General features: G+C 41.7%; 1 protein-coding gene across 1 annotated transcript in view; it reads right to left on the reverse strand.

The window, feature by feature from the left end:
- AATF (apoptosis antagonizing transcription factor) overlaps positions 1-17,027 on the reverse strand; it is a 309,381-nt gene that overhangs the window by 238,378 nt on the left and 53,976 nt on the right. The window contains exon 3 of the mRNA XM_040424193.1: positions 7,474-7,755. Within this exon, the coding sequence (XP_040280127.1) occupies positions 7,474-7,755 (282 nt within the window). The remainder of the gene's footprint in view (positions 1-7,473; positions 7,756-17,027) is intronic.

A 17,027-nucleotide genomic window follows, 5' to 3' on the forward strand; every position in this document is an offset into this window, starting at 1 on the left:
TGGTAACAATAACAGAGGTAGAATAAATCAGTGGAAATGGAAAGTGTTGTATCTTAATTTTACTGAGGGTTGCACTGTTACATACACAGTACACTTTTGTAGTATGGTAAAGGGTCAGGGATGCGGTAATAAGATACTGACGAGAGCAGATAAATATGTTTGTTATGTCACCTCAAACACTTATGCATCTAGAACATATAGATATTGGCCATTTGGACAACTAGGGCCCAAAGCTATGGGTGGAGTACACTCCTCATCTAAACCCTCCAATGGGCCTACAAAAGCGGTTGTCTTTAAAGGGAACCTGTCATCAACTTTTTTGCTGACCTCAGTGAGGGCAGCATAAAATAGTGACAGAAATGCTGATTTCAGCGGTGTGTCACTCATGCGCTAAAAGTAAGTATTTGCTGAGAACCAGCATCATAATCATTGCAGCGCAGGCCTTGAAAAGAGTAAAATCTTCCTGAGAAGAGTCATGGTTATTCATAATCTCCTGCTCTCCTGCCCACCTGCTGATGACTGACGGGCTTCTACCTAGTTTTCTCCCTTTCTCTCTAGGAGAGAACTGCCAACCATCAGCAGATGGGTCGGGGAGAGCAGGAGATTATGAATAACCATGACTCTTCTCAGGTAGATCTGACTCTTTTCAAGGCCTGTGCTGCAATGATTATGATGCTGGTTCTCAGCAACCACTTACTTTTAGTTGATGAGTGACACACCGCTGAAATCAGCATCTCTGTCACTACTTTATACTGCCTTCAGTACGGTCAGCATAAAGTTGCTGACAGGTTCCCTTTAAGGAAACAGGATCCCATTGGACACTATTACAAACAGGTGTATAAAAATAAAACAGAACCAGCGTCTGAAATACACATCCCAGGGAGAACAATAATTGAAGCAATGGGTCTTGTGTAATTTGCTTATCTCACTGCCGGCAGGAATAAACTGGACCTACCTTCTGATTCAGATGACCATGTGCCTTAATTCGATAGATATTTATAATTCTCCTAACAAAATGGGTTTTGTGAGATTTTAATACTGATGACCTATCCTTTAGATAGTCCGACATCAAGGAACCCTGCCGACCAGCTGTTTCAGAAGACACCAGCACATGCCACGGCCTTCTCGCTGCTTTCCCTAGGCCTTTTCCTAAATGTAAAGGCCACTGCCTAGTCCTATATGAAATTATCCAAACTGGAGTAAAAGAGTAGCATTTTAAGCATATTTCATGAGTTACCACACAGTATAAAAAAAAACTTAATATTTGAAAAAGAACACTGATCAAAATTAGAGAATACTTTCAGATACATTCCAGTTAGTGGTGTTAATCTGGCACCTGGTGCTAATTTCCTTAATTATGTGACAAACCCTATTTAACTGCCGGCCCAGCTTTCCAGTTTTCACTGACTTTGCAAGATACGGTAGTTAGCCGTTCAAAAGTGACAAACCCTCTGGCAGCAGGTTGTACAGATGAACAAATGACCCTATCAGACATAGCAACAGAAGTTGGTCGTTCCAAATCTGTGATTTCTATAATACTTCATCTTTACAGAGTCCCAAAGTCATTCAAGTCCTCCTAAGAATGCTGGTTGTCCATGAAACACAAATGCAAGAGGACAGGATAATGCGGGGAATCTCAAGGCAGCTGGAATAGTTTGTCAGTTCAGTGGTGAACAGGGCAAGGATCCGTCAACATACAATGTCTCAAGGCTAGACTAAGCTTTTCTATTGTGTGGACAGAGAAGAAGTGCTCCAAAGTTCACTTTAGTGATGAAAGCAAGTTTAAATTCATTTGGGTAAGATTATGTTCGGCGTAAAACTGGGCAAAGACTGAACCCAAAAAAGTGTGTAAAGAGGTCATTGAAAGGTAGAGGATGAAGTGTCATGGTTTGAGTAATGTTTTCAGCGGCAGTAGTTAGGCCTCTTATACATCTAAATGGTAGAGTGAATGTAAACGTTTATCAGAACCTTCTTCTACAACATGTAGTTCCTAACCTGCATTCATCAATCAATCAGCAATTTTCATGCAGGAAAATGCCCCCTGTCACACATCAAAACGAGTAAAGCAGTTCCTTGAAACTGAAATCATGAAATGGAAGCCCAGAGCCGTGACCTAAACCCAAAAGTTATGCCAAGAAACCGTGAAAGAAACTGGAAGACTGGACCCAAATCACCAGAGCAGCGTGAGAGATTAAAGTGTAACTGCCTTTTCATTTTTTTATTCCCTAATGGTATAGTACACCCTGCTGTATAAGTGCTTTTGTGCTTTAAAATTTGATCATTTTCAGTTTTACCTGCTAATAACTCCCACAAATGCATGCTACTTTCCTATTCAGCAGACAGCCTGGAGCTGGGCTGAGGCAGAAAGTGGAGGGCAGGGGGGCCTGCTTTAGATGGTGATATCTTCTTAATGGTAGCAGCTATATGCCACTGGTCTAGTTTGAAAGCTGACAGTCCAGGCTTTCATACAAGACCAGAATGACAGCTCTAGTCCAAGCAACAGAGGAGAAATCACTGTTAGAAATAGAGTTGGGAATAATCGTGGGTAAAATCTGCTTTTACTTTCAGCTTCATTCACAGCATCCCGATTTCTATCATTAATATCTTCCCCTGTAATGAACAGATTTATGTCATTCTGGTATTGTCTGAAAGCTTGGAATGTCAGCTTTCAGACAATACAAATATTTCTAGCTGGTATCAAACCAGAAATATAAGCAGCTAAAGTAGCTCCCCCCCTCCCTGTCAGTCTGGAGGAGAATGAGGGACAGCTGGCTATTAAGAGGTTAAAAGGTTAAAAGAAATTCTTAATGATTTAATGTAATTGCAGGGCTTGTCTCTGGTTAGCTGTATGTGAGGATACACACTGCTCTGGGTACTGTGGAAAGTTATCTGCGTTCTGATTGGTCCTGCTAGTTCATGTGAGTGCTTATGGGAAGTGAGGGAAATACAGGGTGGCCTCAAGAAAGGGCAAACATCATCACAGGAAGAGCAGTAGAGGAAGTTGCTGAAATAGAGGCACAGAGAAATATGGTTGCTAAGGGCTGAATACAGACATCAGAAAGGTAAAATTAGCTGAAAAATGCAGCTTTCATGAATCTCTTCCTTTCAGCATCACATATGTTATGGATTTTCATTTTTGGTAGTGAAATGGCAGTTACACTTTAATGATGTTATGTGCTGAAGTCATTCGAAGCAAAAGCCTAGACACTTTCTACTACATATTGACTGTTGTAAGGGTCCATTTACACGTCCGTTGGAGTTTTGTGGTCCGGCAAAATTGTGGAATGGATCCGGCCCCAAGTTGCGAACGTGTGCATGGACCCTAACCTTCAGAAAATAATGTACTAATATTCTGCCACAGTGGCTCAACCTTCCTAGGCTTATGGAATAAGATGTGCTATTCTCGGCGCACCCACTGCCAATATAATACCTAGAATAATGTGAATTCATTGTATGGAAGGCACTCTATCCTCAGATGTGGAATGGAAATATAATTATAATTAGTCTTGATCAATGGATCATTTATTTTATAAAAACAAACAATAGACCTGTAGCGGAACCCCTGTTATGACGTGGACCACAGACTGTAACCTTGTATAAACCCCCTGGATTAATTGCTTTTATTTTGTTAATTGTGTCACAGGCAATGCCCATTGGGTTTGTTAATTGTGTCACAGGCAATGCCCATTGGGTTTGTTAATTGTGTCACAGGCAATGCCCATTGGGTTTGTTAATTGTGTCACAGGCAATGCCCATTGGGTTTGTTAATTGTGTCACAGGCAATGCCCATTGGGTTTGTTAATTGTGTCACAGGCAATGCCCATTGGGTTTGTTAATTGTGTCACAGGCAATGCCCATTGGGTTTGTTGAATGTATAGTTTTAGAGTTACAGAAATGTGTTAAGTATATTGTTCGCTTGGAAATAATTAAGCTGATGCCACAATTAACTCAATTATCTACCAAGAAGAGGGGAGGAATGTACAGTGATGAATGGGGGTGTTTAAAATGTAAACGATTGGCTGCTATGTTTATGTCCTCAGTTCCCAACAAGGTCCACGTGGGTGGTAACCTTGTTGGAAAATGTGTATGAAAGGCAGTCCTGCTTAAGCCTCAAATGTAGCCTCATCTCGTTATTGATGGGTATCTGCTTTCAGCTTAATCACTAGCTCTTTTAAAAGGAACCTGTCACCGGGATTTTGTGTATAGAGCTGAGGACATGGGTTGCTAGATAGCCACAATATCCATTCCCCATAGCTCTCTGTGCTTTTATTGTGTAAAAAAAACGATTTGATACATATGCAAATTAACCTGAGATGAGTCCTGTATGTGAGAGGAGTCAGGGACAGGACTCATCTCAGGTTAATTTGCATATGTATCAAATCGTTTTTTTTTTACACAATAAAAGCACAGAGAGCTATGGGGAATGGATATTGCGGATGTGCTAGCGGCCATCTAGCAGCCCATGTCCTCAGCTCTATACCCAAAATCCAGGTGACAGGTTCCCTTTAAGAGCTCTACTTCTCCCTCTCTACAAGGATACAGCGGATGGGATATCAGGAATACTCTGCAGCACAGCCTCTCGCCGGGAAAAAGACGTCTCGGACGGCATACACCCTGGTCACAACCTGGGTGGCCGTTACAAGACCCTAATATAGTTCCCTAACTATCTAAATTAGTCCCACTGATTACCCTTAGAAAATCATGATTCTTACATTGGTTAATATACACAATGATCATGTCGCTACCATTTTGATAATGAAGTACAATTATGTAATATATACTGGATCCTGTATATAAAAAAAAGTTGATAAAGCAAAAAATAAAAAAAAAGGCTAAATTGTTCAAAAAAAATTATATATATATATTTTTTGACCAGAGGGTGGGTGTCCCTCTTGCGGGTTAGCAGCACCAACTCTATAATTTCGTTGTGAGTGAGCCACCATCTTTGAATATTTAAATAGTTGATAAATGCTGTAGAAATATTGTTACTACAGTACCGCTCCAAAGAAATGCTTCTTATTATGTGCGCCAGATGAGCCCTCACTCATTCTGTCCCCAGCCCCTTTCAGTGTGGGGCTGCCGTACTACGGCCGCTTGCCTGCCCCTGTTCTCCCAGCGTCCCACGTGGCATCACTCGTGGTTGGGGGTTGTTCTTCGATTGGCCTCGGTCTTCTGCTTGGTAAGCACTCCGTTTTGCTTTCACTGCATGTGAAAGCTTCGGCATGTCTGTGGCTGGGATGGTAGTATATGGAAGAGAGAGTGGTAGTAGTAAAAGCCACACCTGTAGTTACATTAGAGCTGATAATCCTAACCACTGAACGAGCATGTCAGCTCTGAAATGCGTTTGCTGAAGACAATCTGGTGTTATGATGATATATCATCTCTAATGTAAATGCAGGTGTGGCTTTTACTACTACCACACTCTTCTAAATACTACCAACCCAGCCACAGACATGCCGAAGCTTTCACATGCAGGGCTCATCTGGTACACATAATAAGAAGCATTTCCTTGGAGCGGTACTGTAGTAACAATATTTCTACAGCATTTACCAACTATTACCCATGAATTGAAACACAACGGTTACATAATTGAAATGAGACACTTAGATTTATGTCTCAAATAAATCAATCAGTATGGAATTTAAAGGGAACCTGTCGCCTCCCAAAACCACCCCAAGCTGCCAGCAGCAAAAGTACTGAAAACGTTGTTTTATCCCCTGCCCAGCGCGCTTCTCGACACATGCTTGAAGTCAAGGAGGTAGCGGCCAGTCACGGTAACCACGCCTCCTTCCCTGCGACTGACAGCGCTTATGCAGAGAGTTTGGCTGCCTTTGCCAAACTGTCAGTCACAGCGAATGGGCAGGGAAGGAGGCGTGGTTACCGTGACTGGCCGCTGCCTCCTTGACTTCAAGCATGTGTGGAGAAGCGCGCTGGGCAGGGGATAAAACAATGTTTTCAGTACTTTTGCTGCATCTGCCTTCAGGAAGAAAGGCATCATCAGAAACACACTGCTGGCGGCTTGGGGTGGTTTTGGGGGGTGACGGGTTCCCTTTAAACACTATATATAAAGGAACTATACACAAGCAGGACGTAATTTTACTCATTAATTAGTTATCAATATATCATCATTGGAGAGACATATGTATATCTAGTTATCAATTCATTCATATGGAAAAATCATGAGGACGTATTTTCATCTATCTTTTATATAATTTTTAAAATAATTTTGCCTTTAATTTATCAACTTTTTTTTATATAAAGGATCCAGTATATATTACGTAATTGTACTTCATTATCAAAATGGTAGCGACATGATTATGGTGTATATTAACCAATGTAAGAATCATGATTTTCTAAGGGTAATCAGTGGGACTAATTTAGATAGTTAGGGAACTATATTAGGGTCTATTGTTTGTGTTTTTTATTGATCAAGACGAATTATAATTATATTTTCATGCCACGCTGCCTTCCATACAATTAATTCACACCTTCAGAAAATGTGGTTGGAATCTCTGTGTTACAGACATTGGTGTTCTCTAATTTGAATCAATGTGTGTTCTGCAAAATAAAAGTTTTTTGTTGAAGTGCCTTGGTTATTTTGTAAAACACTGTTCTAGTAGCATGGTAAAGCAACAAGAAGAATTCAACTGCTGAGCAATGAAGAACACATTATTTATGAAAAAAAATAAAGTGTTCATAAATTGTTCTATAATTTTTATCTCCAGTGTATATGAGAAAACCCCCTTGCTTATACCAGCATGAAATAAATTGTGTGCCGCTGCATGTAGTCAGTGCAATGCTGCTCTTATCTGTACATGGGCACATCCCTATCTCACAGTCTGTGCAAGTGAATGCGCTATACATCTATTTTTTTTTTTTAGATGGATGAACACAATATATAACTACCTCAAAAAAGGACAAATTAACTTTAAGCAATATTAGAGTACTTTCACACTAGCGTTTTTCATTTTCCGACAGAGTTCCGTCCTAGGGGCTCTATACCGGAAAAGAACTGATCAGTTTTATCCCCATGCATTCGGAATGGAGAACAATCCATTCAGGATGCATCAGGTGGTCTTCAGTTCAGTCTTTTTGACTGTTCATGGTGGAGATAATACCGCAGCATGTTACGGTTTTATCTCTGGCTTAAAAAAAACACTTGCCTGAACGCCGGCATTTTTTTCCATAGAAATGTATTAGTGCATTCAAAATACCGCAATGCCGAAACCGTCCTTTCGGCCTGCATATGCGCAGACCGTTAAAAATGTGAAAACAATATATAATGGATCTGTTTCTCCGGGTGACAAACAAAGAGACGGATCCGTTCTTGCAATGCATTTGCAAGACTGATCCGCATCCGGATCAGTCTACAAATGCTTTCCGTTTGCATGCAGATTGCCGGCAACGGAACTGCTTGCCAGATCACTCCGCCGCAAGTGTGAAAGTACCCTAAATAGAGAAATGTTGGCTCACCGATTTGGTTCTTAATTCCTTGTCCTTTAGCAACATCTGCTGACACCTTTGCTTTAGAGAATGTTTGTACAGTATCATCTCGAAATTGGGACCCGTCTAAGCCTTTCTGGTCTGCAGTCTCATCTTCATCTGTATTCTGTTGTGCACCGTAAATACTACCATCAGCATCCTCTTCTTCATCAGAATCATCATCTTCCTCAGAGTTAGCCTTTTCTTCATCTATTCCATCATCATCACTTAATATTTTTTCATCATAGTCCTCCTCGTGGGATAAATCCTCATCTAATTAATACAAAATAAACTAAGTTAAATTTAAAATTCCTTAATAGAAATGCATGATTAAAAGGGACACTATAAATTAGTGACAAGAAATAAAACGGAAAAAAAAATTAAAAATTATTCTGCAGTGGCTTCTGCAAGCCACAATAAAATTTCACCGAAAACCCACCGGCAGCCAGGTCCTTTCTGCCATCCATTCATTTCAATGGGAGGCAGCAGTGAGGATCATGGAGCGGCAGCTTAATACTACAGCTGCGCTGGGAAGGAACATGTCCCCTCTCGGTGCGGCCATAAGTTCCACGATCCTCACTGCTGGGAGGCAGAAAGGATGCAGAAGCTGGCTTTATACAGGTGTGCCAAAATACCACTGTAAAATCCATCATGTGAAAGTCATACTGCGCTCCCACAACAGTGACAGAACTGAGGCTGATCGCTATGTTTTGATTCATGCACAGTACTTAAGATTGTAATGTGCATGACTCAGTAAAGTACACGCTTAACACTAAAGCCTATACAGTGACAAGACAGCCGGCAGTCCCAGCGCATGTGCAATAGTGTTATCCTAATGTGCAAGAGTCAGGAACAAGGAAGGTTGACAGGAAGCACTAACGTCAGTGATGGCGCGCCATCTTCCGCTTCAGAAAGGAAGAGAAAAAGATGGGCTTGGACCAGAAGCCCTGAAAATGCTGCAGGAGCAGTCACGTGACCATGAAGAGGATCCTGGAAACGCCTGTGCTGTGGAGGGCAAGTACTCATGAACTATTCTTCCCTCCACAGGTTAAGTTTAAGGAGGATTTTTCAACTTGGGGCCAGAGAACCTCTAAGTTCGTACACAAAGAAAGCCGACAACAACATTAGCACTCCCATATAACTTTCACACCACTGTGGCTCTACTTCGAGCTTTGCCTTCTCAAACAGCTAATTGGCGGGGGTCCCAGAGGCTAGGTCATCAGTAAAAAAAAACACTTAAAAAGGACCTGTCTCTATCAAATGCAATGCAATTTGCAGACTGCATTTTATAGAACAGGAGGAGTGGAGCAGATTGATATATAGTTTGGGGGGACAGATACAGTAAAACCTGTCATTTATATATTTGCTATTTCTAACAACTATAGGTACAGGAGGGAGATTGACAGCTATCTCTGTAGGCATACTTACACACAATGCTGTCACCTCCTCCCTGGACCGATAACTCTTTACAGAAAATGGAGGAAAATAAATAGACAAATGTATAAATCACAGGTTTTACTGAATCCTTTCCCACAAACCTATCAATCTGCTCCTGCTTTATAACATAGTGCTTTCAGATCGCATTGCATTTTATGGCGACAGGTCCTCTTTAATTACATTAAAGGCTATGGAAAATTGCACTTGTTTGTTTACTGGCATCAGCTTTGCTTCACATGCCCGCAGAAATGGTATAAAAAGTTATCAAAAAAGTCATACGTATACAAAATTAGCACCAAACAGTGACCTCATGCCACAAAAAATGAGCCACTACATAAGCCAATTTTCCAAAAAAAAATAAATATATATGGCTTTCACAAAATGGAGACACAAAAACGTTTTTTTTTTTTTTCAAACATACTTTTATTGAATAAAATAAAAGTTTATAAAATGCACATATTAGGTATTGTCATATCCGTAACTGCTCTATAAAAATTGCATGTGATCCAACCCATCTGGTGAACTGAACACCATAAAAAAAAACTTTAATAAAAAATGTGCCCAAAAAAAAATCCATTTATCACATTGCATCACAAAAAGTGTAATACCAAGCAATCAAAAAGTCATATGTCCCCCATAATGGTACCAATCAAACCGTCATCTCATCCCACAAAAAATGAGACCCTACCTAAGACAATCACCCAAAAATTAAAAATAAATATGGCTTTCAGAAAATGGAAACACAATGATGATTTTTTTATTTTATTTTTAGATGCTTTTATTGTGTAAAAAAAAAAAATGCACATATTGTGCCTGCTCTACAAAAATAGTATGTGATCCAAACCGTCTGGTGAACGCCGTAAAAAATAAAATAAAAAACTTTTTTTATCACCTTACATAACAAAAAGTCCAATACCATACGATCAAAAATTCCCCAAAATTGTACCAATCAAACCATCTCATCCAGCAAAAAGTGAGACTACCTAAGACAATCGGCCCAAAAAAAAAAAAAAAGGCTTTTAGAAAATTCTCTAAAAGAGAATTGTGTAGATCCAAAACAAAATAAAAAAAATTGACTTATTAGGTATTGACGCATCTTGTCATTTTTTGGCTACCTTGCCTTATAAAAAGAAATATTATATAGATAGAGATTATATATATATATATATATATATATATATATATATATATATATATATATATATATATATATATATATATATATATAGAGAGAGAGAGAGAGAGAGAGAGAGAGAGAGAGAGAGAGAGAGAGAGAGACGAAGAAAGTAGGACTGCACTCCAGGGGTAATAGTGAAATAAAGTGTTTAATCACCCATAGTATGGCAAACTTGCGACGTTTCGGCTCACAAGAGCCTTCCTCAAGCTTGAGGAAGGCTCTTGTGAGCCGAAACGTCGCAAGTTTGCCATACTATGGGTGATTAAACACTTTATTTCACCATTACCCCTGGAGTGCAGTCCTACTTTCTTCGTCTCTACAATATTGGGTATAGCCGTTACCCTTGGTTGGTGCTCCCGCTGGATTTTTTCCTTTTTTTAATATATATATATATGCACAACACGCCCCCGCAACGCTCACATCAGCCCGAAACAAATCAGGACACGGCGCTCCACATGCCACCTGCACCGCCCACATCTGCTCGCCGGCAAGCAGGTCGGGGCACCACTATTTCTGTTAGTCAGTCAGAGCAATATCAGCCATAAAGAGAGGAACCCCTGTCAGCAGTCTGAACTACCATTCGCTACCGCCAGTCGGGCAGCCTCAGCCAGCACTCCGTGCCAGTCGGGCAGCACTCCGTGCCAGCAGCCTCAGCCACCACTCAGTGCCAGCACTCAGTGCCAGCAGCCTCAGCCACCACTCAGTGGCAGCAGCCACCAGTCAGTGCCAGCAGTCTCAGCCACAGCCAGCACTCAGTGCCAGCAGTCTCAGCCGCCAGTCAGTGTGGTCAAGTTCCCTTGCCATTTAAGACTACTTTCACACTGGCGTTCGGTGCGGATCCGTCTTGGATGTGCACAGACGAATCTGCACCGATAATACAAACGCTTGTATACGTTTGCATTATTTATTTAAAAAAAAGTCTAAGTCAAAACGTATTCGTCTCGACTTACATTGAAAGTCAATGGGGGACGAATCCGTTTTGAACTGCACCATATTGTGTCAGTGAAAAAACATATCCGTCCCCATTGACTTACGTTGTAAGTCAGGATGGATCCGTTTGGCCATGCATCGTCAGGCGGACACCAAAATGCTGCAAGCTGTGTTTTAGTGACCGCCTCAAAAACGCAAGGGAGACCAAGCGCAGCCAAATTGATGCATTCTGAATGGATCCTTATCCATTCAGAATGCATTGGGGCTGAACTAATCCGTTTTGGGCTACTTGTGAGAGCCCTGAAACGGATCTCACAAGCAGACCCAGAAACGCCAGTGTTAAAGTAGCCTAATATAGACTGTTCCTACTAATGTTTATGCACTACTGTTCTAGCGCCCATTATTATAACGGGCTTAATGTCTAATGAGAGATATATATATATCATGTAAAGAAAAAAAAAATCCGCACTCTCAAACACTTTATTCACCCGTGTGGTTGCAATGTTTTCAGCTAAATCACAGAGCCTTTTTTCAAGCTATGAGCTGAAACGTTGTGACTAGTGATGAGCGAACTTGTTTCAAGTTCAGCGTACAAGGTTCAGGTCATCTAAGAATTCCGTTATGGATACCACTACCACGGATGATAACTTATGGTTCGTTGTAGCAGAATCCATAACGGAATTCTTAGAGAACCCAAACCTGAACCTACAGTCAGGTCCATAAATATTGGGACATCAACACAATTCTAAAATTTTTGGCTCTATACACCACCACAATGGATTTGAAATGAAACGAACAAGATATGCTTTAACTGCAGACTGTCAGCTTTAATTTGAGGGTATTTACATCAAAATCAGGTGAACGGTGTAGGAATTACAACAGTTTGCATATGTGCCTAAAAGTTTTGTGAGGTGCTGCCATTTTCTTTATTGCTTAATTGTCCTGGAATTGTTGCCAGATCCATTGGCCTCCACCTCCATATTTATATTTGGCCTGATGTGCTGCCATTGTGTGTGTGTGTGTGTATGTGTGTGTGTATATATATATTATACATACACATACACACACTCACCTAAAGAATTATTAGGAACACCATACTAATACGGTGTTGGACCCCCTTTTGCCTTCAGAACTGCCTTAATTCTACGTGGCATTGATTCAACAAGGTGCTGATAGCATTCTTTAGAAATGTTGGCCCATATTGATAGGATAGCATCTTGCAGTTGATGGAGATTTGAGGGATGCACATCCAGGGCACGAAGCTCCCGTTCCACCACATCCCAAAGATGCTCTATTGGGTTGAGATCTGGTGACTGTGGGGGCCATTTTAGTACAGTGAACTCATTGTCATGTTCAAGAAACCAATTTGAAATGATTTGAGCTTTGTGACATGGTGCATTATCCTGCTGGAAGTAGCCATCAGAGGATGGATACATGTTCTCATTCTGTTTACGCCAAATTCAGACTCTACCATTTGAATGTCTCAACAGAAATCGAGACTCATCAGACCAGGCAACATTTTTCCAGTCTTCAACAGTCCAATTTTTCGTGAGCTCGTGCAAATTGTAGCCTCTTTTTCCTATTTGTAGTGGAGATGAGTGGTACCCGGTGGGGTCTTCTGCTGTTGTAGCCCATCCGCCTCAACGTTGTGCGTGTTGTGGCTTCACAAATGCTTTGCTGCATACCTCGGTTATAACGAGTGGTTATTTCAGTCAACGTTGCTCTTCTATCAGCTTGAATCAGTCGGCCCATTCTCCTCTGACTTCTAGCATCCTCAAGGCATTTTTGCCCACAGGACTGCCGCATACTGGATGTTTTTCCCTTTTCACACCATTCTTTGTAAACCCTAGAAATGGTTGTGCGTGAAAATCCCAGTAACTGAGCAGATTGTGAAATACTCAGACCGGCCCGTCTGGTACCAACAACCATGCCACGCTCAAAATTGCTTAAATCACCTTTCTTTCCCATTCTGACATTCAGTTTGGAGTTCAGGAGATTGTCTTGACCAGGACCACCCCCCTAAATGCATTGAAGCAACTGCCATGTGATTGGTTGACTATATAATTGCATTCATGAGAAATAGAACAGGTGTTCCTAATAATTCTTTAGGTGACTGAGTGTATATATATATATATATATATATATATATATATATATATATATATATATTTCAAAGACCTATATGATATATATGCAGAGCCCTTGTAGCACTCGGTGTATATTCTGCTGGAGTAGGGTTCCCACCCCTATAAACAATAAATTCAAAGACTCCAGCCAAATAGTATTTAGTGCAATTTCGTTTATTTTGCATACAAAATGGTGTTTGCTACGGCGAAGTGACGTTTCGGCACATCCGTGCCTTCATCAGACTAGTGAAATACTGTCTGCTGTTTATCTAAGTCCATTGTGTGATACTGTCTGCTGAGCTGTGAATGTCACCGTGTAGCCCTAGACTAAAGTTGATTTACAGCAGTGAAGAAATATAGCTGGGTTTTTATGGAAACCTGGAGTAAAACTGTGTGTATGCGAAGACTAAGAGCTTGCGAGCTTCTATTGGCTGATAAGGGACATGTGACCATGTGCATGGCAGTTGGGGGCTTGTATTGGCTAATGCAGGTATTTTTTGGGGAATATCTTAGGAACGGTACTTCCTAGAGAGCCGAGACCCAGTCTAAAACCTTCCCGGACACCTGATGTACCTGTGTGCCAAATTTGGTGAAGATCAGTTCAGTCGTTTGGTCATGCATAAACAACAGACAGACGTCGGGATAGAAATATTATTTATTTTATATATATATATATATATATATATATATATATACACACACACACACACACACACACACACACACACACACACACACACACACACACATATACACACACACACATACGAGCAGAAGGACCGGGCTTCGCACGGGTATATTTCATCTATTTCATTTTAGGTTTCCGTGTGTCGTAAAAAGATATTGACAGTTTCCCCCATAACAATGGCCTCCACAGTGCCCGCCCCTTTAACAATGACCTTCATAGTGCCCCATTCCACTCCTCTGCTGACAGGGATTGAAGAAATGAAGTTAAAAATCAGCTTCTGTCAGCTGCAGGGGTGGGAGGTGACTTTCTTTCTGCAGCTCACACTCAGACAGCACAGTGCCAGACGGAGGACAGCGAGTCTGAATGCCAGACTGTCCGGCATAAAATTGGACCTCTGGCCAGCCTAGGGGCAGGTTGCTGTGGAGATCACAGTTAAGGGGATGGTCCGCTATGGAGGTCAGTGTTAAGGGGCAGATTGCTATAAAGGCCACTGTTAAGTGGGCAGGCCGCTGTAGAGGTCACTGTCAAGAGGGTGGTATGCTGTGAAACTCACTGTTAAAGGGGAAGGCTGCTGTGAAGGTCCCATTTTAAGGAGGCGGGGCACTGTGGGGTTCACTCTTAAGGGGGTGGGGTACTGTAGAGGTTACTGTTATGGTGGATACCGTCAATATCTTAATGACACACAAACATTAAATTAAATAGATTAAATATACCCGTGCTAAGCCAGGTCCTTCTGCCAGTCTCAGCTCTCTAGGACATACAGTCGTGGACAAAAGTTTTGAGAATGACACAAATATTAGTTTTCACAAAGTTTGCTGCTAAACTGCTTTTAGATCTTTGTTTCAGTTGTTTCTGTGATGTAGTGAAATATAATTACACGCACTTCATACGTTTCAAAGGCTTTTATCGACAATTACATAACATTTATGCAAAGAGTCAGTATTTGCAGTGTTGGCCCTTCTTTTTCAGGACCTCTGCAATTCGACTGGGCATGCTCTCAATCAACTTCTGGGCCAATTCCTGACTGATAGCAACCCATTCTTTCATAATCACTTTTTGGAGTTTGTCAGAATTAGTGGGTTTTTGTTTGTCCACCCGCCTCTTGAGGATTGACCACAAGTTCTCAATGGGATTAAGATCTGGGAGTTTCCAGGCCATGGACCCAAAATGTCAACATTTTGGTCCCCGAGCCACTTCGTTATCACTTTTGCCTGTGCCAGTGCTCCATCGTGCTGGAAAATGCATTGTTCTTCACCAAACTGTTGTTGGATTGTTGGAAACAGTTGCTGTTGGAGGGTGTTTTGGTACCATTCTTTATCCATGGCTGTGTTTTTGGGCAAAATTGTGAGTGAGCCCACTCCCTTGGATGAGAAGCAACCCCACACATGAATGGTCTCAGGATGCTTTACTGTTGGCATGACACAGGACTGATGGTAGCGCTCACCTTTTCTTCTCCGGACAAGCCTTTTTCCTGATGCCCCAAACAATCGGAAAGAGGCTTCATCGGAGAATATTACTTTGCCCCAGTTCTCAGCAGTCCATTCACCATATTTTCTGCAGAATATCAATCTGTCGCTGATATTTTTTTGGAGAGAAGTGGCTTCTTTGCTGCCCTTCTTGACACCAGGCCATCTTCCAAAAGTTTTTGCCTCACTGTGAGTGCAGATGCGCTCACACCGGCCTGCTGCCATTCCTGAGCAAGCTCTGCACTGGTGGTACTCCGATCCCGCAGCTGAATCCTCTTTAGGAGACGATCCTGGCGCTTGCTGGACTTTCTTGGACGCCCTGAAGCCTTCTTAACAAGAATTGAACCTCTTTCCTTGAAGTTCATGATGATCCTATAAATTGTTGATTGAGGTGCAATCTTAGTAGCCACAATATCCTTGCAAGTGAAACCCTTTTTATGCAACGCAATGATGGCTGCACGCGTTTCTTTGCAGGTCACCATGGTTAACAATGGAAGAACAATGATTTCAAGCATCACCCTCCTTTTAACATGTCAAGTCTGCCATTTTACCTAATCAGCCTGACATAATGATCTCCAGCCTTGTGCTCGTCAACATTCTCACCTGAGTTAACAAGACGATTACTGAAATGATCTCAGCAGGTCCTTTAATGACAGCAATGAAATGCAGTGGAAAGTTTTGTTTGGGATTAAGTTAATTTTCATGGCAAAGAAGGACTATGCAATTCATCTGATCACTCTTCATAACATTCTGGAGTATCTGCAAATTGCCATTATAAAAATTTAAGCAGCAACTTTCCCAATTTCCAATATTTATGTAATTCTCAAAACTTTTGGCCACGACTGTACTGTTCCTGATATATTCCCAAAAAATGACCTGCATTAGCAAATAGAAGCCTGCAAGTCTTTCACTCATATCCCAACTGCCATACACAAGGTCACATGTCCCTTATCAGCTAATAGAAGCTTGCAGGCCCTTAGTCTCCACATACACACAGTCTTACTCCAGGTTTCCATAACAACCCAGCCATTTTTCTTTACTTCTGTAGGTCAGCTTTAGACTAGGGCTACACAACGACAATAAGTTGCACGACACATAGGGCACAACTACATTGCTACATGCATCCATCGTCCTGCGACATTGGTACGACAAAATGTTGCGCGATATGTCGTCATGTAGCCCTATCCTTAAAGGGGCAGGGCGATGTGAAGGCCACTGTTAAGAGGGCAGGGGCCACTATTAAAGAAGCAGCTGCTGTGGAGCTCACTGTTAGAGGGGCAGGCACTGTGGATGTTACTGTTAAGGGGGCAGGATACTGTGGCAGTCACTGTTAAAGGGACGGGTGCTGTGAAGGTCTCTGTTAAGGGGGCAGGGAACAGTGGAGGTCACAGACAAGGGGACGGAACCCTATGGAGGTCTGTGTTAAGGGGCGAGGTGCTGTATAGGTCACTGTTAAGGGGGTGGGCCCCTGAGGGGGTTAATGTCAAGGGAGTGGGTTGCTGTGAAACTCACTGTTAAAGAGACGGGCTGCTATGAAGGTCAAAAAGGGGATGGGCTGCTGTGGAGGTCCCATTTTAAAGAGGCAGAGCACTGTGAGGTGGGTCCGTGTTAAGGGGTGAGGGGTTGTGGTCACTGTTATGGGGGATACTGTCGATATCTTTTAACAACAAACATTAAATGAAATATTCCCATGCAAAGCCGGGTCCTTCTGCTAGTATATT

This window comes from Bufo bufo, chromosome 3, assembly GCF_905171765.1.
Source record: "Bufo bufo chromosome 3, aBufBuf1.1, whole genome shotgun sequence".
Classification (NCBI taxonomy): Eukaryota; Metazoa; Chordata; class Amphibia; order Anura; family Bufonidae; genus Bufo; species Bufo bufo.